Raw genomic sequence first — 20,360 nt, forward strand, 5'->3', positions numbered from 1 at the left:
GGCTAGGTTTTATTTATTTATTTGCTTTTGGTTAGTTTGGGGTTTTTTTTTTTGCCTAAGATGTTTCTCATTCACTATATGATCTGGTTTATCTCTCTGAACAGGGGTGATCTGTCTTGACTTTAAATTCCTGATCTGTAGAAAGATTTTTCTTTAAAAATGCATAGCCATAGGTTCATGTAGTTGTTACATTTCTGAGGTTAAACAGGTTGGTGTGTAAATGGGAGACACTGTTGTCATCCCGAGTCTGCTTCCGACCTGCTTCAGAGAAACTAATTGTTCCTCTCAGCAGCCTGTAGGAGATGCTGAGAGTTTCTGGTTAACATGGGACAGAAAACAGTTGTGTGATTTCTCTGAGGTCTCCGATTTCTCTTGTGTGATTTTGCCTCAGGTCTAACTCTGCTGTTGTCAGCCCACCTGCAATAGGCTCTGTGTGAAAGGTGGACATAAGTAGCTCTTGGACTTGGGCCTGACTGGTTTTGTTTGGTTTTGCCTTTCCCCTATTATTCACTGTTGGAATAATACTCACTTCTTTTGTCTTTGCTTCTGAAAGAGTCACATTCCAGGAAGTAAAAGCAAAAATCTCTTTTATTCTGGCTTTGTTTATCCTAGTTGTCTGGACGTTCTTAGAAAATACATTACAAAACTTCTCTGATGAGTTTCATTCAGTTTCAAGACTTCTTTTATGGAGGAGTTGGAGCTGAAACACACCATGTCACCATGTTTTGTGACCCTTTTTTCCTTTTTTAGTGGCATTCTGGGTCTGAACTTGGGTTCTATTTTTTAAGTCTTTGCCCAGATCTTACATAAATTTTTTTTAAAAGAAAAACCCAATTCCTCTTTTTCCATGTGTCAGTTTGTAAAGGCGGATTTTGAAGATGTAAAAGAAAAGTTTCAAGCTCTTCCTAGTAATGTGTCATAATCAGAAGTAATACATATTGGAGTTTTGCTGAAAGTTGCTCTTTGGATTTTGTAGTACACAACTGTGTGTGTGATAGTTAAGTTATCCTGAAGGTTTAGTTAAGAGCCCACCATCCTTCACAATAGAAGAGGCTCCATTCTCTTCCATCATAAACTGCATCTACTTCCTCAAGTCAGTCTTTTTCATCACAGTATGTTCAGAGTATCACTAGGTTTTAAGGACTTGGCAGGTACCAAAATGCCCTTCCTGCAATCTAAATTTCATAAAAAATATGAACACCCAGGGCAGGGGAGAAGAATTTGAGCTAAGTTCTTTCTGTTAGCTTTTTATCCCATCATAAGTAGCCGAATGTCAGTTACAACCCACAGTGATTGTAAATAAGTACCTTTTTAAAATTATGCACAGTTGCACATTTCTGCTGTGATTAATAATTGCAAATTGTCAGCTAAAAATTTGTAACTTTCCAGGGAACAAGTGCAGTGAGCTGCTCAACTGTCGCAGGTGGTAGAAGAGTATCAGCTCTGGTCCTGAGTAGCCAGCCTTTCTTGTTGGCAATTAAAACGAAGGATTTGTGATAATAAGACCATTACCTTACACAGTTGAAAGGTGTGATCCCATTTAGATGATCTCTCGATTAAAGCCCAGGAGCTAAAGAAAACACCTCCATCCTATTAATTACAATATTGGGGTTTTTTAAAGTGTTGAAATAGTTTTTACTGCAGCCAACTAATGGTGAAAAGGAACTGTTAGAGTAGGCAATGACTGCCTTCCCGTGATAGCAAAAGCTGCCTCTGCTTTCCACTCTCAGGAAAAACAGCAGAGGCAGAGACCATTGTGCAGTTTGGCCACTTCCTCTGTACTCATGCATCCTTTAGAAAGTAATGGGAAAATAATTTCCCTTCCATATATGGTGCCCTTTTGTAGAGATGCTTCCCCAAGGAAGTAAGGAATCCCTGCTGTGCACTCAGTGCTGGGGATAAGTTACAAAAATTGGTGTGATACAAATGAGTTCATTTCCTCGACATTAAATTAGGTACAGGGGTGTTGCTGTGCTGAAGGTACTTTACAGATGCAGGCTTTGCTGAGAGAAGCTGTGGATTGCTCATGAATTGTATCTGATTGAACCTCTGTATTAAATAGAGAGATCCGAGGGAATTCTCTATGCCTATAATAAGGTTTACTACAGCTGATTTTTAATTATGAGGTTGATTCCTGATGAGAAATTTTACTTGTAAAAATGTGGCTTTACATCAATACTGTGAGGGGTAGGCCTTCTGTACAAGAATGAGTGGTTTAGCTGCCAGATATGTAATAAAGAATTTGATCAGAGTCTTTTGTACCATAATTGCAGCAGTCCTGGAAAACATTTTTTCATACTCAGAATAAAATACCAAGCAGTCTGTCTTCAAATAACAGTTTTGATTAGGTTTGCAGGACTCCGGCACATGTGAAGGTCTCTTTTGAGTAGTTTCTCAAAATAATATAGTTCATTTTGAGTATATATTCAAACTATAAACAGAATTTTTTGAAAGCATGAAAAAACAAGAAAAATATCAGGACACATTTAAGAAAAATAACAGTATTTATAATACTTAGAATAGCTGAACATATTGAAGAATGAGAAACATGATGCATGTAATATAGATGATAAGACTCCATGGGTATAGCTACTAATTTTTTTTTTTGGCAGCAGAAATATGCTTGCATGTGCAGTGAATATGACTTACTATGCCTGTGCAGATAAATTCATTTTGCATGGACCATGTGTCTGATCCAGTGCTCATCCCAAGTATGCTGAGCTGTTCTCTGTTAGGACAGGCATGGTTGGTAAGTGGCATGGTGAGACTCAAAAGTGAATTTGCTGTAGGGTCTGTGGTTCTATCCTAGGCGAGCTAAGATTTGTATCATTAGTGCTGTTTTTTGAGGAAGCACATCACCACTGACTGTTACGGGAAGACACCTTGAAGTTCATGCTGTGATTCAAAAGTTTGACATAAAATGATTGTTGCAATAATGACGAATCTGTGGTGAATGGGATTCCTTATCAGACTTTTGAGGGAAGAAGAGTAAAGTGAGAGTTTAACTAAAGTATTTCTGAATACTTGTCCAGGCCTCTCTCTCTGACATACACAGCTTGTCTACAAGACCTTCTCTTAGCAAGTGGGATCCAGAAATTGCTTAATAATGGCAGTGGGAAAGCTCCAGGAGGTGAAAGTGCTTCTTGCTCTGTAAGAGGGATTTACTGAAGTCAGGTTTAGTGAAGAAAATGCTATGAAAAGGCTTAGTCGCAACTAAGCTAAGACTGAAAGTTCAGTTATAACTGAAATGCTGAGACTTGTATGCTTTGGTGCCTTTCTCACTGAAATGCTGTGTTGTTATCAGGAATATACATCATTTCTAGGTTATGGTTGCAAGGACTTAAACCAGCTATGGACATTCTGTGGGTGATCTGTAGCAAAGTTTAAATTCACTGCAATATGGATATCAGTGGTGTTGGCAACTTCGTGGTTATTCTCTCTGAGGGGCAAGCTCAAGACTTCATCCAGATCTTAATCTGTTCAGGAAAAGAGTTTGTAACTCAGATATTTAAAGGAAGGCCAAGTCCTGCACACATGAGTTGTTTCTCAGAAGGTACTTGGCAGAAGACTGATACTAAAATATGGCTCTTACCTGCCTTAACAGTTGCTGAGACCTACAGAGACATTCATGGAACCTTTGAGGTGGCCTTTGGAACATAACCAGATGGGTATAATGGCTACAAGCAGAAATCCTAAAGCGTTCTGGCCTCATGTGGAGATAGTAGAGCAAATATAGATACAGTTTGATGTCCTAGTTCATTTGCCATTATATAAGTATGCAAGATACAGCTGAAATTTGAGGGAACCCTATCAAGATATTGTTTCTGTAATCTTTAATCTAATTTTTAAGAGTTTCAAAAACATCCTTAGTATGTAAATGCTTCTTTAGTAAACCATGCCACTTTTGATTGTCTTTAGGAGTGGTTACTGTTACTGAAGTTTGTTGGTTTACTCTGCACGTCTGGGGCAGGAATTTCTCTTACCCCACTCTGAAGCCGTTTCTCCCTTTTCCAGGTTTTGGTCGGAAGGATGTAGTTGAGTATTTACTTCAAAGTGGTGCCAATGTCCATGCACGAGATGATGGAGGCCTTATTCCTCTTCACAACGCCTGCTCCTTTGGCCATGCTGAAGTTGTCAATCTGCTCTTGCGGCATGGTGCAGATCCTAATGCTCGAGATAATTGGAATTACACTCCCCTTCATGAAGCTGCCATTAAGGGGAAGACAGATGTCTGCATTGGTAATTTTCTCCCACTCTTCCTGTGACTGACTCACTTGTTTTCACTGTGAAAAATCAAGAACCCTTTTAAGACCATTTTCATTGTATGGAGCTATGGCTGATACAAGGGTTAAAAGTAAACATATTTCATAAACTTCAGTTCATATGTCACTGTTACAAGATACAGGTTTTTGGATTTTTTTTTATAATTGGCTATCTTTAATGGTTCATTATGGGGAAAGTGCTTTAAAGTGACATGATGGAACTAAATTCTTTTCTATTTCAGCCTTGACTCTTATGCTGCCTTCTGCTTCTGATCACAGTGCAGTGGGAAGAACAAAAGTGATCTTAATAATAAATTCATTCTGTCTTATGTGTAGCAGCTGTGTTAAATTAGTTAAGGATGGGAAAACTTCAATTACACTGACTACCTGTTTTACCTACACAGTTCTTAAGAGGAGCTCTTTAAGGAAGATGTTGAAAGTTAGACACGTAGTCAAGAAACATTTCTTGATTGTGTGGTTTGCTGCCATTTACTTTTAAGAGAGCTGTAAAGCTCTAGAGAGCTGTACAGACAACATTGCCTGTCTGGCCTGAGTGCAGCATGCACAGCCTGCCACTGCTGTCTGCAGGTTAGGGGAACACAGGATTTGGGGCAGCATGCTCTGGAGCTGATGGAAAATAGCTGCTGAGTTTTTGTGGTGAGTCAGTCACAAGCTTTCAGCTGAGATTGTCTTTTGTCAGTCTGAGGTTGTTCTCTTTCTGATCTGCTTTTTTCTCTTAAAATATGTCTAGACATGTTTCATCAGATACACTGGTCACAGATGACATTGCAGAATGCTGAACATTAAAAATTTGAAAAAGGAAGTTAGAATGTTTCTTTTGTTGTTTGCAGATTACAGTAATGATATGTCTCATAAACCTTGTCTCATAGAATTGTTTTTTCATGGAGACTTTGGCATTTTTGTAGTACTATTGCAGCATGGTGCTGAACCAACCATCCGGAACACAGATGGAAGAACAGCTTTGGATTTAGCAGACCCGTCTGCAAAAGCAGTGCTGACTGGTAAGTGATAATCTTTAGATTTCTTTATGACTAGTAACAGTTGAACTGATGTAACAGTAGTTTGGAGCTTGTATTTTTGATACCTACTTTAACTTGTGTCTGGTTTATAATTCTAAATAGAATTCCCATATGACTTTCATCATCTCAGTCATGGCATGTCTTCTGGATAGTTTATCATACTAGTCAAATAATGAACTGTCAAATTTTTAGAGTCATAGAATGGCTTAGGTTGGAAGGGACCCTAAAGATCACATCTCTCCAAGCCTCTATCATGGGCAGGAGCATTGACTAGAACCAGGTTGCCCAGACCCCATCCAACATGGCCTTAAACACATCCAGGGGCAGGGAATCCACAACTTCTCTGGGCAGCCTGTTCCAGTACCTCACTACCCTCTGAGTAAAGAATTTCCTCCTAACATTTACCTAAATCTTTCCTCTTCTAGTTTGAGCGCATTTCCCTTTGTCCTCTCAATACCTGCCTGTGTAAAAACTCACCCTTCCTCTTTTTAAAAAGCTCCCTTTAACACCTGAAAAGAGTATTTGTAAGTACTTCTAGCACTTAGGTTCTCTAAAATTTCAGAAGAGGACAATAGTGAACTTCACATACATTTATTTGACAGCTAAAGAAAGCCCTTTTGTCTTCTAGGTGAATACAAGAAAGATGAACTCTTAGAAAGTGCCAGGTGTGTATGTTTGGAAAATAACTGGAATTAGTTATATTTGCAGAATTTTGTATAATTCATATATAGATATGTAGTTTTTGGAGCTTGCATTCCGTCTAGATGCTAAGCTTTGCCTGTTTTCTGTGAATGAAGCTACGAAAGTAGTTGCATAAATGCATTTTTGTTTTCTCTTTAATGCTGACAGTGCAGAGGGGAATGTGTTGCTTCAGATCTCTTGAGCATTACCACAGTGAAAAATATAAAGCCAGAATAAGCTACTAAAAATTGGGATAAGAGTTTTCTGCTCATTTCACGTTCTTGTTTTTCAGGAGTGGAAATGAGGAAAAGATGATGTCTCTTCTTACACCATTAAATGTTAACTGTCATGCAAGTGATGGCAGAAAGGTATTTTTGTTAACTACTTTTAAATCAAGTTTTTATCTCTTACATGATCCAGTTATTGTTTGACCAGATTTTAAAAATGTTAAACATAAAATCTACTTTCTTCACTGTATGTCGGAAAACAAGATTCCACCTCTCTAGCAGCCAGCTGAGGTTTTTTTGTTTGTTTCTTAATCTTAAAAGGGCTATGCCATAATTCTATATAGGAGCAATAAACAAACTTCTTCTCAGTTGAAGCTTCTGCTTGACCTTCATATCTGCAGTGATAAAAAAGCAAGGCCTTTTCACAGATTTTTGTCCCTGTCAGGGAGAAACACACAGGTGCAGAGTGACATGCACTCTTAGGCAAGTTACTGCTCCTGATTCAGGAGCAAGCTGCTCTTTGCTATAAGTAATTCTAAAGAAAGACATAAAAATGTTCAGAATCTCCATTCTGAAAAATCCCAAGTCTTCTGGGTTCAGCCCCTAGCCTACAGAACGTTCAGGTTGTTGAGTATCACTTTTTGGCATCATTATTCTCATTAAGTATTTGTACTCATTACCCAAGTTTTGATTTAGTTACTTCCCCTTTGTGAGGCTTTATGGTAAGATACTGGGATCTCCAAACCACTGGTAAATCTCTGTTTTCTCATCTGGTTATGAGGCTCATCCTCTGGGAGCTGTAGAAATCTGGGTCAGTGGATGGGTTTGTAAATGCAGAGGATAAGATTCCTCCTCACTAATTTGTAGCTCTGCCTTTAGTGCTGCTGATGCTTGAGTGCATTTGCTAGAAAATATCATAGAGCAGTTAGTTATCTGTCTGCTCTCTGGAGGGTGAGAGTCTAGAAGAGATGAAATTTCCCCCACACCCCACTCACTGCATTCACAAATGTGGATAACAATCCCTCTTGATAATTTTTAAACTTACTCCTCTGATTGGCAGAGAGACTTCTTCATAGTTTAGCAGTCATTGTTGCTAATGGTCTTCCTACTTTCCCTTTCACAAGGACATAGTTTGTGCCAGCAAAGTATTTATAGCTATGGTAGGCTAAAAAACCAAAAATGGCCTTTGTATTAGTGATGGAGTAAATTTGGGATTTGTGTTTATGTTGACTTCAAGAGTAGTCAGTGAACAATGAACATAGTTATCAAATGTCTGATTCAAGCACTCTGGGATTTTTTTTAAGCTTGTTAGTCTTGAAGGACTTGAACATTTAGTACTGTTAACAAGTTGTGGAAAAAGAAATAGAAACTCAACCTTGATTATGTATTACTGATTTATTCCACATTCTCTTGTTTCAGTCTACTCCATTACATTTAGCAGCTGGGTATAACCGTGTAAAAATAGTCCAGCTCTTACTGCAGCACGGAGCTGATGTACACGCTAAGGATAAAGGGTAGGTTCTTTTTTCCCCTTGTTCAGAATAAACAAAATCCATTAAAAATTGAGGTGAAGCAAAGAGTAGTAATACTGTTTTAACCATGAAGAATTTCCAACTTTAGATTTTCTGTCACCTTTAACCTTTCTGTTGTGATAAAAATGCAAGTTGATTAGTTTTCACAGGGGAAGATATTACAGCATTGTTCTTGTGAAAAAGGGTATAACTAGGGTCGCTCCTGAACATCCCCTGCAGATAGTTCTTCCTATGCTTAGGGTTCCAAGTCTGAGTGAAACCATTTCATATTCAGTGAGACAATGCAATTCACTTCTCATCTTCTAATTATTTTAGATGCTTACTGTTCTGATAAATGTTGATGGGATTTTCTGGTTTCTTCTTCAGCTTCTTATTTCCCCATAGTTTCATTTGAACATTTGTCATATTTTTGTAAAATGTTCAACATGAAGCGTAGTACCAGCTGCAATGTGTTAGATGCATTTGAAATTAATATATATGTATACTAAAGTGATCATCCTTCTCTTTTTTCTTCTATGTAGAGATCTGGTGCCACTTCACAATGCCTGTTCCTATGGTCATTACGAAGTAACAGAGCTTCTAGTAAAGGTTGGTCTTTGATGAGATCAAATTGCATATTATTAAATAAGAGCAGTTTATAATAGACTAATACAAGTTGCATATTTTTTTATTTTGTACGTAGATTTACAAAACTTAAAGAATGATCAATTGCTTTTGCTCTACATGTTAGTGATTATTAAGCTGGAGCTACAGAATCTTCTGCTTGCAAGGAAGCTTTTTCTTTATAAATGTGCTTTCTGTTCTTAACTCTCTCTGCTCCAAAGTTGAATATTTTCATACCACCAAGTAAGTACTGCTTATCTCAATCTTTCTACACTCACCAAAAAAGAAAAAAAAAGGCACAAAAAACCTCCTGCAAGTTGAGTGATGTTTTGAGTTTGACAGTAGAAGAATATTTTAGAAGACAAAGCAATAAGAGATGTTTAAAATTAAAGAACAGTCAGTCTTTTGAGGAAATTAACTTTACAGCATCAATTCTGGCCCTGAATTGTAGCCTTTACCCCAAAGAGAGAGAAGCCTGTCAGTTTTCCTAACGAAAGGGAACTCTTGGAACTGAAGCAATGTATCTGGATTATGTTAGTCTGGAAGATAAGTAAGATAAACTACATTAAACTAGTAGCTTGAAGATGTGGGCTGCAGCATAATATGTGTACTCCACCAAAGGAGTTTTGAGCTGTGCCTATTCTCAGCTGCCTCAGCAAATCAAGATTGTTATAACAACTGAGAGTGTTCTGTTATATAACTCCAGACATTTGGCTGCTCAGGGAATACCTCTCGTTCTGCTATGCGTATTTCAACCCCCCACTAATTCAAAATATCTTTCTATTTGTTTAGCAAAAAATTAAGTAAAAAAACCTATTGAAATAAGCTTACATTGCAGTAAGTATAAAGAGTCACGATTTTTTTACTTCAGGGGCCAGTTGTAAAGTGAATTTTGACAGTGGTGGTACTAGACACAACCCCACAAATGAGCTTTTGCCTATACACTACTGTGTGTCTTAACAATTTAGCTGGAGTTGTATTCCATATTGGACTTCTGCTCTAGAGAATTCTGATTTATTTTCTGCAAAGTTGTACATCTTTAAGAGAAGCAATGGGAAAGAGCATGTACTTGCTTACAGACTGAACTTGAAGTACAATCAAAATGTTACTGGAGAATTACACATACATTACTCATCCAGGAGTATTACTTGTAGAATCTTGTACTTAAGTGTTTTGAATTAAAATTGAGTGCCCATCTCAGCTGAGATACCGTGGCATTAATATCTTGGGGGTTATTCACAGAACATGTATTTATCTTAGTGCAGCTGGTCACTCTAGACATTTTCTAGAGCTGCAAAGAATCAGAGCTTGTTCACATATGATTTGGAGAATGTGAATATTTCTCTTTCTCTGATTTGAGCTGTAGCAGAGCTCTTTTCCTTTCTGAAAAAAGCCTGAAAAGACTAGCTAGCCTGTGTCTTCTTTGAATGTACTGTGGGGACACCAGGTGATTAAAAACCACCTGGTGAATGTGCTGAAATGTTGCATTAATTTGAAAATTAGTGTCATGGGAACAGTTTGCATAGAAGCATTGGTTTTTGCTTTAACAGTCTACTGTATTAAAACTAATAACATAGTCTTTTTCTAACGTCCTGATTTTGATTGCATCTTTTTTTACCCCTTTCCCTTTCAAGCATGGAGCATGTGTGAATGCAATGGATCTGTGGCAATTCACTCCTCTGCATGAAGCAGCTTCTAAGAACAGGGTGGAAGTATGTTCTCTTTTGTTAAGTTATGGTGCCGACCCAACACTGTTGAACTGTCACAACAAAAGCACCATTGATTTGGCTCCAACGCCCCAATTAAAAGAACGATTAGCATGTGAGTATCAAGTGGGATCAGTTCTGCAGTTACATCTTGTAATGTGTAATTAGATTCCCTAGACAGTGACCTGCCAGGAACTGGATTTGGAAAATGCTTATGCTTTAACAGCAATTGTGCAATGTTACACAGTGTATTTCACTGTTTATAATTTGAAACTGCTAGTTTTTCTGAATGTAGGCATTTAAAATAATTTTATTGTTGGTTTTATAGTCAAGTAGTTGTGATGGGTTTTGTAGCTTTTCCCCTGTTAAATGCTTTCCCTCATGACTTTGCTAATACACTTTCATATCCCATACTTGTTCCTGTCATTGCTTCAAGATTGTTGAAATATTAATTTTTATTCCACAGTTTTGTGTTTGAAGAATAGAATAACTGTTTAGAATGCTGGATATGTTTGAGTGTGCCAAAATCACTGAAAGTTCAAAACAACTGATGAAGGGCATTGATTTTTGTGCAGCAAACTTGAAGAGTGAAAAGAGAAACCTCAGATTCTGTCTTTGAGTGGTCAAACAAAAACTTTCTGGGATATTTACAAAAATTGTCAGTAAATACTGCACGAGTAAATACTGCTTCATGAAAGCATCTAGAAATGGTTTTCCAAAAATAGGTCAGAAGTAGAGATTTTTATATGCTTGAATTAGTACCTGTGTGAACAGTAGAACCTACCGAGTAGTGAGTGAAATAGATCTTGTGCAGCCAGCTTGGATGTGTCTGGCTTTGGTTAGAAACAAAGCAAAAGTTGTGCAGTGTTTTGACTTAACTAACAAGTTCTGTCAATTGATGTAACAGCTTGAGTCTGAATCAGACTTGGAAATGTGTGCTCCATGGTCTGCTGAATACAATTAATTTCTTTTTTTAAACTCAAAGAAGCAATTCTCATGATCCTTCTTGAGCCAAGGAGTGTAACCCTCTGCTATGTATTTCTTTGTTTTTTAAGATGAATTCAAAGGTCACTCACTGCTGCAGGCTGCAAGAGAATCAGATGTAGCTCGTATAAAGAAACATCTTTCTTTGGAAACAGTGAACTTCAAGCATCCTCAGACACATGAGACAGCATTGGTAATATCTCAGGATGTATTAATGGTTTTGTATATATTGTGGCTAACCTAAGCACACTAGGTGATAGTTTAGCAATAAATATTGCAGTGTCAAGTGCTGTAATTCAGACCAACCTGGAATACCCAGTGTCTAGTTAAGCAAATAACACTGGTTGATATTTTATTGCTAAAGTTAATGTTAAGACTAACATAAATTATTTAGCCCTGTTTAGATAGTCTAAATGACTGGGTTTTGTAGAATAGTCTTATTTCAAGCAACAGCAAGCTTTGTATGTTAGCTTTGTTTTGATGGTTTCCAGCAGTTATTAGAAAGGGGAGTTCTTGAAAATACCAGGGTAAATTCAAAAGCCCATGTGGAATCTTCCAAATTAATAAGTACCTGTATGTTTTGGGGGTTTTTTCTGTTGTCATTGTATGCCACCAGCTCTTAACTGCAAGCTGATCAGCAGGTAGCAAAACCTGGGTATTGCTAGCTGGTTGTTAATTGTAAAATTTTTCATGTTTACAGCACTGTGCTGCTGCATCTCCATATCCTAAGAGGAAACAAGTATGTGAGTTGCTGCTGAGGAAAGGAGCCAATATCAATGAAAAAACAAAAGAGTGAGTGGTTCCAAATGAATGTTCTTAACTGTTTGTTTAGAAGATTTTGCAAAATACATTTTGAATTATTCTTTTTTTTTTTAGCTTCCTGACTCCTCTGCACGTGGCATCAGAAAAAGCTCATAATGATGTTGTTGAAGTAGTTGTGAAACATGAAGCTAAGGTATGAGTATCATACTTTTGTTGACATTCTTGTACTATACAAGTTTTCACACCATGAGAGTGCAAGTTTTTGTAAAATAATTTGTTTTGGAAGGTTCTAGATTTGTAGACTTCAGCTACAGGCCATCTCCATCATTACAGCCCTATACATTACAGAATTGTCATTGGTTTGGTCCGATTTTTAAGAAGTGCAGCCATAGTTCTCTCTGGGAATGGAAAACTTTCAAAGTGTCTTATTCAGTGCTTCATTGTCCAGCAGGAATAATGGAATACATGAGGGGAAAAAAGTGAGGGGTGTATATGAACAGCAAGAAGCTAAACTGAACTGTGTGACAGATAGACTTTACATGATGTTGTATGCAGTAAAAAGTAAAATTAGGGCAAAATGTTGTCATAACACAATGTTTAGTTCAAACTTCCACAAAAAGAAAATGTGGAAAGACTCTGTAGTGCTTGAACCCTCCAAGATTGAGAGTTGAATCTCTCTCACGGAAATTTGATTGTAGCCTGACTGTATGAAATTTCTAAAACCAGAAGAAGAATAGGAATAAAAGTAGGGTTTGCGTGCAGAGTTTTAAATTGTTGAATACACTTTGACTGAGCCGGCAGATAGGAAGTCCTCAGTCTGAGAAGCCACAATAAGGCAATGCAAGGTAGAAGCTGTTCTTCATGTTAGCTCTGAGGTTAGTACTGCATGGAGGAAAATAGTGAATTACTCCTGTTTGTGGTAAAAATGCACTGGATTATTCCCATGCCTCTTAAAACGGGGCTACTTTTATGAACTGTTTTTGTTTGAAATGTCATCACCTTTGGGAATATACTAAATATGTTCTTTTTATTAAAGTAAGGATACTACTTGTGAAATCTTCCCAGTCAGCAATGAAAACATCTTAATACTAGCTTGTTGGTGGTATTTCTTGTCTGTGTTATTTTTTAGGTTAATGCATTAGATAATCTTGGCCAGACCTCTCTTCATAGAGCAGCACATTGTGGTCATCTTCAGACGTGCAGGTTGCTGCTGAGTTCTGGATGTGATCCTTCCATCGTGTCTCTGCAGGGCTTTACAGCCTTACAAATGGGGACTGAAAGTGTGCAACAGCTACTACAAGGTATGCTAAGTTATTCAACATCCACTGAGGTGCTTCGTTTTACTTGCTGTTCCAAGTGCAGCCAAATAGTAGTAGAGACTAGTCAACAAAAAAAAATGTTCTATGAAAGACAGTACTAGGTGATGTTTTACTCCCTACTTAACAATATCATTTGCTGTCTGGATAATTAGATATGAAGATTTGGGGCTATAGTCACCTGGAATAATTTTAAAATCCTGACATAGGGTGGGGGGAATCTTGAAAGTAAAAAATGAGTTTCTAAAACAAAAAATGTTTGATTTGCATTTGTGAGTGGAAGCAACAAGTGTAGGTGGATTTTCAGGAGTAAGGTTTGGACATAATAATGCATACATGAACTTGATCTGGTTTAATTCTGAAACTGAAATAAGAATGCTTTGTTGGTTCCACAGTATTCCAAAACATACAGGAAGCACGTTGCTGAAGTTAACTTCCCAAACACCATCAGCTCTAGCAGCTATAATTGTAGATAGTGAACAGAGACAAAATTTGTCAGTAATTGGTTAACTTTATTTCAAGGATTTCCCTTTTAAAAAACTCAAGTTATTTCCTGTCTCAACGAATTTCTTCAACTGCCTACACTTACCTGTCATGCAATCTCATTTATTTTGCAGAAGGTATCCCATTAGGTAATTCTGATGCAGATCGACAGTTGCTGGAGGCTGCAAAGGCTGGAGATGTGGATACCGTAAAAGTAAGCTTAAACCTCTGCTTAAAAATAAGAGGGAATTTGTTGTAGTTTAACCTCAGCCAGCATCCAAGCCCCACACAGATGCTTGTCAATTTCCCCCCAGCAGGATCAGGAGAGAATCAGAAGGGTAAAAGCTGGAAAACTCATGGGCTGAGATTAAGGCAGGTTAATAGAGAAAGCAAAAGCCACACATGCAGGCCAAGCAGAACAAGGAGTTATTTCACTGCTTCCAATGGGCTGGCAGGTGTTCAGCCATCCCCAGGAGAGCAGGGCCCCATCTTGGATAACAGTGACTTGGGAAGATAAAACTCCATCACTACAAATGTTCCCCCCTTCCTCCTTGTTCCCCCAGTTTATGAACTGAGCATGATGCCATCTGCTCTGGAACAGCCCTTTGGTCAGTTGGGGTCACCTGTCCTGGCTGTGTCTCCCTGCAGCCTCCTCTCCAGCATGGCAGCACAAAAAGGCCTTGTCTCTGTCTGAGCCCTGGTCAGCAATGACAACAACATCTCTGTTATCAGCCCTGTGTGCAGCACAAATCCAAAACACAGCCCCATACCAGCCACTATGAAGAAAATTAACTCCACCCCAGCCAAAGTAGCGCAGAATTATATGTCAGTGTATAATTTCTCAAAGCAAGCAATCAAACAATCCTTCACTGCCTGCTTTAGAATTATGATCGGTCCTAAAAGCTTTGTATTACACAATTATTACAGATTGCAGAGTACACAATATTCATCACCTCCAGATGCCTTATATAAAAAGCATTTATTGAAGTCAGAGATGTGGATTTTTTTCCTCAGGACAAAATATGTAAAAAGTAAAGACTGTAAAAATAATGGTTTTGTATTGAAAACAGTTATGCAAAATTGGATGTGTATAACAATATTCTACGACTAAATTAGAGATGTCAACTATACGTAGTGATGTGTTTTGTTTGGGGAAATTCACAGAAGCTGTGTACAGTCCAGAGTGTGAACTGCAGGGATATTGAAGGACGTCAGTCTACACCACTTCATTTTGCAGCTGGATACAACAGAGTATCTGTCGTGGAGTATCTTCTTCAGCATGGAGCTGATGTACATGCAAAAGATAAGGGGTAAATGCTTGAATATATATTTTCTTGGCAACTGAAATTGGTCATATCTATCAGCTTTTGAATATTGCTAGCTGATAAGCATCCCGTTTTTCTTAAGACCTTTTTTTTTATTTTCATGGAAACTTCCGTTAGAATTAAGATATTAAGAATATCCAAAAGCATTTTGCAGTACTTTACATTGGAGCATCAAGAATTTCTCTGGCCCTGTGCTTTTACTTCTCTTTAGTGTCCTGCAGATTGAGTTTTTTACTGCAATAGGTACTCCTACTGTATTAAACTGTTGGGGGGGTAGGGAAATACTTTGTTCTGGTTTGATATGGTCAAAGATGCATTGTGTTTTAAGTTAGTATCATTGTTGAAAAAATACCCTGTTTTTAAAGAGAGTATTTCTTTTCTTTTAATTGTTTACAGAGGACTAGTCCCTTTACATAATGCCTGCTCATATGGTCACTATGAAGTTGCAGAGCTGTTGGTTAAACATGGTGCCGTTGTCAATGTAGCTGACTTGTGGAAGTTCACTCCCTTGCATGAAGCTGCAGCAAAAGGAAAATATGAGATTTGCAAACTCCTGTTACAGGTATTACATATGCTGGAGGGAGGTAAATTTCTTTCTTGTTCACTTTCAAAGTCCATTTACATTTCAGAAATTGATTTGTGGTTTCTAAATTATTGTAGTTAAATGTTTTCAGTAAAAGGGATACTGTTAGTACCTGTGTTGTCCTTTTTCACACAGTAAACAGAAGGCTCTCTGCAGGATTCTAATATGTTTGAGAATATTTGTTCACCAAGGCATTAGATGCCTAAGATGCAGCATGTTTATTCTACTGACATACTTATCACCTGTTTTTGGTGTGCACAGCATGGAGCTGACCCTACAAAGAAAAACAGGGATGGAAATACTCCTCTAGACCTTGTTAAAGATGGTGATACTGATATTCAAGACCTGCTTAGAGGAGATGCAGCTCTCCTAGATGCTGCAAAGAAAGGTTGTTTGGCCCGAGTAAAAAAGCTCTGTTCACCTGACAATGTCAATTGTCGGGACACACAAGGACGGCATTCTACACCACTGCATTTAGCAGGTCAGTGCTCTAACTAGTTTGATTGGTTACTAATTACTGTGGCTGAACTTTCTATGTCTACCCAAGTTTATAGTGTAGCCTCAAGCTAGAGGATTCCGTACCTTTTCTTTAAAAAAATTAGATTCTTCCGCATATTAATTTTAGGTTGCTTTTTAAACTGTTTAATTATTTTCCTGTTCTGTCTAGCCAAAGAGGATCTTTTCTTGTTTATTGACAGGTTTTAAAACCAAATACTCTTAAGGTAATGCTGTCCTGGGACTGACAATTTAATTTACTTTCAAGTAATTTAAGTTAATTATTAACTTTTCCACAGCCTGCTGGGGGTGATGGTTTAATTCTGTTTATTCTGTCCTTCTGCAATTCCAGCTGGTTACAATAATTTGGAGGTTGCAGAGTACCTGTTGCAGCATGGAGCAGATGTGAATGCACAGGATAAAGGAGGCTTGATTCCTCTGCATAATGCAGCGTCTTATGGGGTAAATATCTCAAACTTTCCAAGACTTTATTTATTTTTTTAAAAAATGGTACATTTTGTTGACAGCATTTTGAGGCTCTGTGGAATGCTTTTGCTGTTGAGTTATAGCGTAATCTTATTTGTAAGACACAGAATGAATAATTAGATCACAGCTTATGTTGTAGGTAAAGACTCATGAATTTGTAAGGTCACAAATGGAGTTTTCTGACCATGAATGCCTAAAAAGCCAGCATGCCGGAACTGTTCTGTAAAATGCGTTTCCTTACCTGTGCCAGTCAAATTGTATCAGGAAGATCTCACTTTCAGTTACATGAATGCTGTTGAGACAGCAATTGTTTTTGTGAACTTCCTGAATCTTTGTCCTTAAGTCAAGTCTTTAACCAAAGCATTTGCAGAACTATCCAAAATGGAAGTTCAGAATCAGGCTTTTTTTCTTTCAGATTCCTCTGGATTTGGAATTTTGTTTTACTCTATCCTTTTTTCACAAGAGAACAAATCTTACTTAACTTTTTGCTGATATGTCATAGGTGAGGAAGAAAACACCTTGCTTTAATACTTTCTAAAATCATAATTAAATGCATTCTAAGAAAATTCAGAATTACTGATTACAGAGAAATAGCAGTAATAGTTCTGAATTATTTTAGTACACTGTGGTACATTGGAATTTAACAGGTGTTTTTTTCTTTTCCAGCATGTTGATGTAGCAGCTTTACTTATAAAATATAATGCGTGTGTGAATGCTACAGACAAATGGGCTTTCACACCGCTTCATGAAGCAGCCCAGAAAGGAAGGACTCAGCTTTGTGCCTTGTTACTGGCGCATGGGGCTGATCCTACTCTGAAAAACCAAGAAGGACAAACACCATTGGACCTGGTCACTGTAAGTGATGGGGCTTCTCTTAGGAAATCTGTACTTACTTAGGTGTGACACCTCATTTAAAACTATCCTTTAAAAAAACAGTAATGCAACCACTTCTGCAAAATTAAAAATACTGTGGTTTTTGTGGAATTTGTATGTGCTTGGCAAGGGAATTCAATAGAGCTTTATAAACTATCTTTAAATAATTTCTTGCTTTAGGCATCTTATTTCAGTATGGATTGGGGATGAAAAAAACCTCAGAATGCTAACAAAATGAAATAATGCTTGTAATTTGATGCTTTGAATTCAGGGCTTATAGTTTGACTAATACAAAAATTGTGAAAATAAAATATAAGCAAACCTTGTAGCAGCATAAATATAAGAAACTGTCTGTTAAATTCTTAGGGGTGTTCTTTCTAAGTATTATAATGTAATCCGAAACTACACTTAGAGAAGCTGTTTTGTTTCATAAATTCTGGTTGCCAGTAGAAGCTTCTGTTCATTTTTTGTAGTAAATTAATTCTGTTTAACTGGCCTGACATTTTTTTAGAAATACTGAAGTCTTTACTTTTTACCTTTTTACAGCTTTTACGTATAGACATTTTACAGTTTGATGCATGCTCTTGGCAGAAAAGGCCATTTGTAAGCTGCACTGTAAAATGTATGTTTTCCCAATATTATTTTGCGGTGTACTTAAGAAAGCTGATATGATAGTGCATTCTAGGAAAAAACATTGTGCAAAAGTTTTCCTCTGTTTTAATGAGTTGTTTTCTGCTCTTTAGGCCGATGATGTCAGTGCTTTACTGACTGCAGCAATGCCTCCTTCTGCCTTACCGACTTGCTACAAACCTCAGGTTATAAGTGTGTCTCAGACTACAGGTTCTGCAGCTGATTCCCTCTCTTCTGTTCCATCCAGTCCATCCAGTCTGTCTGCTGCAAGTAGTCTTGACAACTTGTCTGGTAGTTTCTCTGAACTTCCCTCTGTTGTTGGTACAAACTGTGCAGAGGGAGCTACTGTTCTGGAGAAAAAAGAAGGTGAGGCTTTCTCAGGAGTGAATAGCATTTCTTAACGAATGGTGAGAAGAACACGAAGGTGTGAAGTTTCCTATACATTCATAGAGTTATTGTAGCATACACAATAGTTAGAGTCCTTCTGATGTCATTTATGAGGGACAGAAGTCTGAAAGTCTTGCAGGATAAGATTTTACTGTTTTCCCCTTACAGAGCCTTTAATTTTTTTTTTTTTTTTTGCTGAACAGAACCAATATGGTGAATTGTGTTTTAAAAGAGAAGTCAAATGAAATTTGGCTGCATACCAAGCAGTATTTTACTACCAACTTTATCTAGTTTTTAAGAGGCTGTTCTTAGATCAAGTATCTTTAAAAGGTTACTTCTATGACATTTTACTTGTCATAGTATATTTTCTGTAGTAATGTGCCTTTCTGGTAGCTGGTTGCCTTGTTCTGTGGCAAAGACTACTCTTTGGGAGGTAGAAGAGCAGATTAGTTGCTGCTGGTTAGTGGTATCTAATATTTAATATGCATCTGCAAAAGACCAGGAATTTCTGCCTCTCTCATTGTTGCCACAGACAGGGGGAGATGTGTATGCCTTATTTTACAATATAGGTATGAATGTACATTGTGTTTTTCTTCTTACTCAGTTTCAGGTGTAGATTTTAGCATTAATCAGTTTGTGCGGAACCTTGGCCTTGAACATCTAATTGATATATTTGAGAGAGAACAGGTAAGTGGTTACATTTATTTCAAGATTGTCTGGGCTAGAAAGCAATGGAATAAATAGTGCCTCGTTAGTGTAATGTAATAAGACAGATTTTCAATGAGTGACAGTCAAAATGAGTTGGATGAAGGAAAGGACTGTAACTGGATTTTTAATTGCTATATTAAAAAATGTATCTTAAAATATATGCATATATATTAACATATGCATAACACTTGCAAGCAATGCAAGTTACAATTTGTAGTTTGTAGCATGTTTACTTAAGACAAAAGGTTAGAAGAAAGCAGTTAAGTAAAAGTAAAATATGAAAATAATACACTGAAGCCTCTAATGTTCCTGTTCTTTTTCACAGTAGCTTTTTCTCAGAGCTGTTAGGAGGTATATTTACAGTGTCACTGGCATTTGTTCTGGTACAAAAAACATGGTCTTGCTTTCATTATAGATAACATTGGATGTATTGGTTGAAATGGGACACAAAGAATTGAAGGAAATTGGCATTAATGCTTATGGTCATAGGCATAAAATCATCAAAGGAGTTGAAAGACTTATTTCTGGACAACAAGGTATATGCTTATTTTAAATTATCCCCGTAATACTGCTTTTACATAATCAATTTTTATGAATTACTTATGTTATTCCAAATTGTATCTCATTAAAAAGAATTAGTAATAAAACCTGATCTAGAAAATGGTAAGAATGTCTTCTGACTGGAAACTTGGGTACTTTTATTTATGTTGTGAATTACTGTGAATCTTGCCTTTCAGTTCTCTGATTTATTTTTTTTCTCTCTGGTCACTTTTTTTTGTTTACTTAGGTTAAGTGTTGACTTCATGCAAAATGCTCATAAGCTCCTTCAGATAGGGAATATTTATCTTCATCAAAGCACTCTAAAGAGCAGAGCACATTCTGTTGATGAATTCAGGCCTGTTAGGTCCTGCCACAGAATGCTGTCTGCTCACTCAGAAAGCCAGCTGAAATTCTTACACATTTCTTTAAAAATAGAGTTGGTGTGGTTTCAGTGAACCAAAATTAACCTAATTGCTTTGTTCAACAGCTTTAGCTTGCATTGAAATTACTGCTACAGCTTCTGTAGTTGTGCAGGACTGTTGATACCAGCACAGTCCCAGCAGTTGTGAATTCATCATCATTCAGTATGCTTCATTTAACTATGGCTGCGGAGAAGGCAAATAAAACCCTCCAAATATTTTTTTCTTCTTTGACTCCTTGAAATATCACTTACTGTTATATTGCTCTGTTTCACAGAAATTAAATAAATCAGAATTGGTAGGATTTTCTCCCTTCCC

General features: G+C 37.3%; 1 protein-coding gene across 2 annotated transcripts in view; it reads left to right on the plus strand.

Moving 5' to 3' along the window:
* The window catches only part of TNKS2 (tankyrase 2), a 29,490-nt gene that overhangs the window by 1,237 nt on the left and 7,893 nt on the right, over positions 1-20,360 (plus strand). Inside the window, exons 1-21 of one of the 2 annotated variants that reach the window (XM_059851612.1) lie at positions 2,626-2,749; positions 4,015-4,239; positions 5,189-5,284; positions 5,931-5,967; positions 6,276-6,351; positions 7,630-7,724; positions 8,264-8,330; positions 9,980-10,166; positions 11,107-11,228; positions 11,736-11,827; positions 11,912-11,990; positions 12,927-13,098; positions 13,731-13,810; positions 14,761-14,906; positions 15,318-15,483; positions 15,766-15,985; positions 16,352-16,461; positions 17,152-17,340; positions 18,102-18,354; positions 18,980-19,062; positions 19,499-19,619. In XM_059851612.1, coding sequence (XP_059707595.1) covers positions 2,743-2,749; positions 4,015-4,239; positions 5,189-5,284; positions 5,931-5,967; positions 6,276-6,351; positions 7,630-7,724; positions 8,264-8,330; positions 9,980-10,166; positions 11,107-11,228; positions 11,736-11,827; positions 11,912-11,990; positions 12,927-13,098; positions 13,731-13,810; positions 14,761-14,906; positions 15,318-15,483; positions 15,766-15,985; positions 16,352-16,461; positions 17,152-17,340; positions 18,102-18,354; positions 18,980-19,062; positions 19,499-19,619 — 2,623 coding nt within the window. In that variant the 5' untranslated portion in view covers positions 2,626-2,742. Of the gene's footprint in view, positions 1-2,625; positions 2,750-4,014; positions 4,240-5,188; positions 5,285-5,930; positions 5,968-6,275; positions 6,352-7,629; positions 7,725-8,263; positions 8,331-9,979; positions 10,167-11,106; positions 11,229-11,735; positions 11,828-11,911; positions 11,991-12,926; positions 13,099-13,730; positions 13,811-14,760; positions 14,907-15,317; positions 15,484-15,765; positions 15,986-16,351; positions 16,462-17,151; positions 17,341-18,101; positions 18,355-18,979; positions 19,063-19,498; positions 19,620-20,360 lie in introns of those variants that run through there. The other variant, XM_059851611.1, reaches the window with a different exon arrangement.

The sequence above is a fragment of the Haemorhous mexicanus genome, chromosome 7 (assembly GCF_027477595.1).
Source record: "Haemorhous mexicanus isolate bHaeMex1 chromosome 7, bHaeMex1.pri, whole genome shotgun sequence".
Classification (NCBI taxonomy): domain Eukaryota; kingdom Metazoa; phylum Chordata; class Aves; order Passeriformes; family Fringillidae; genus Haemorhous; species Haemorhous mexicanus.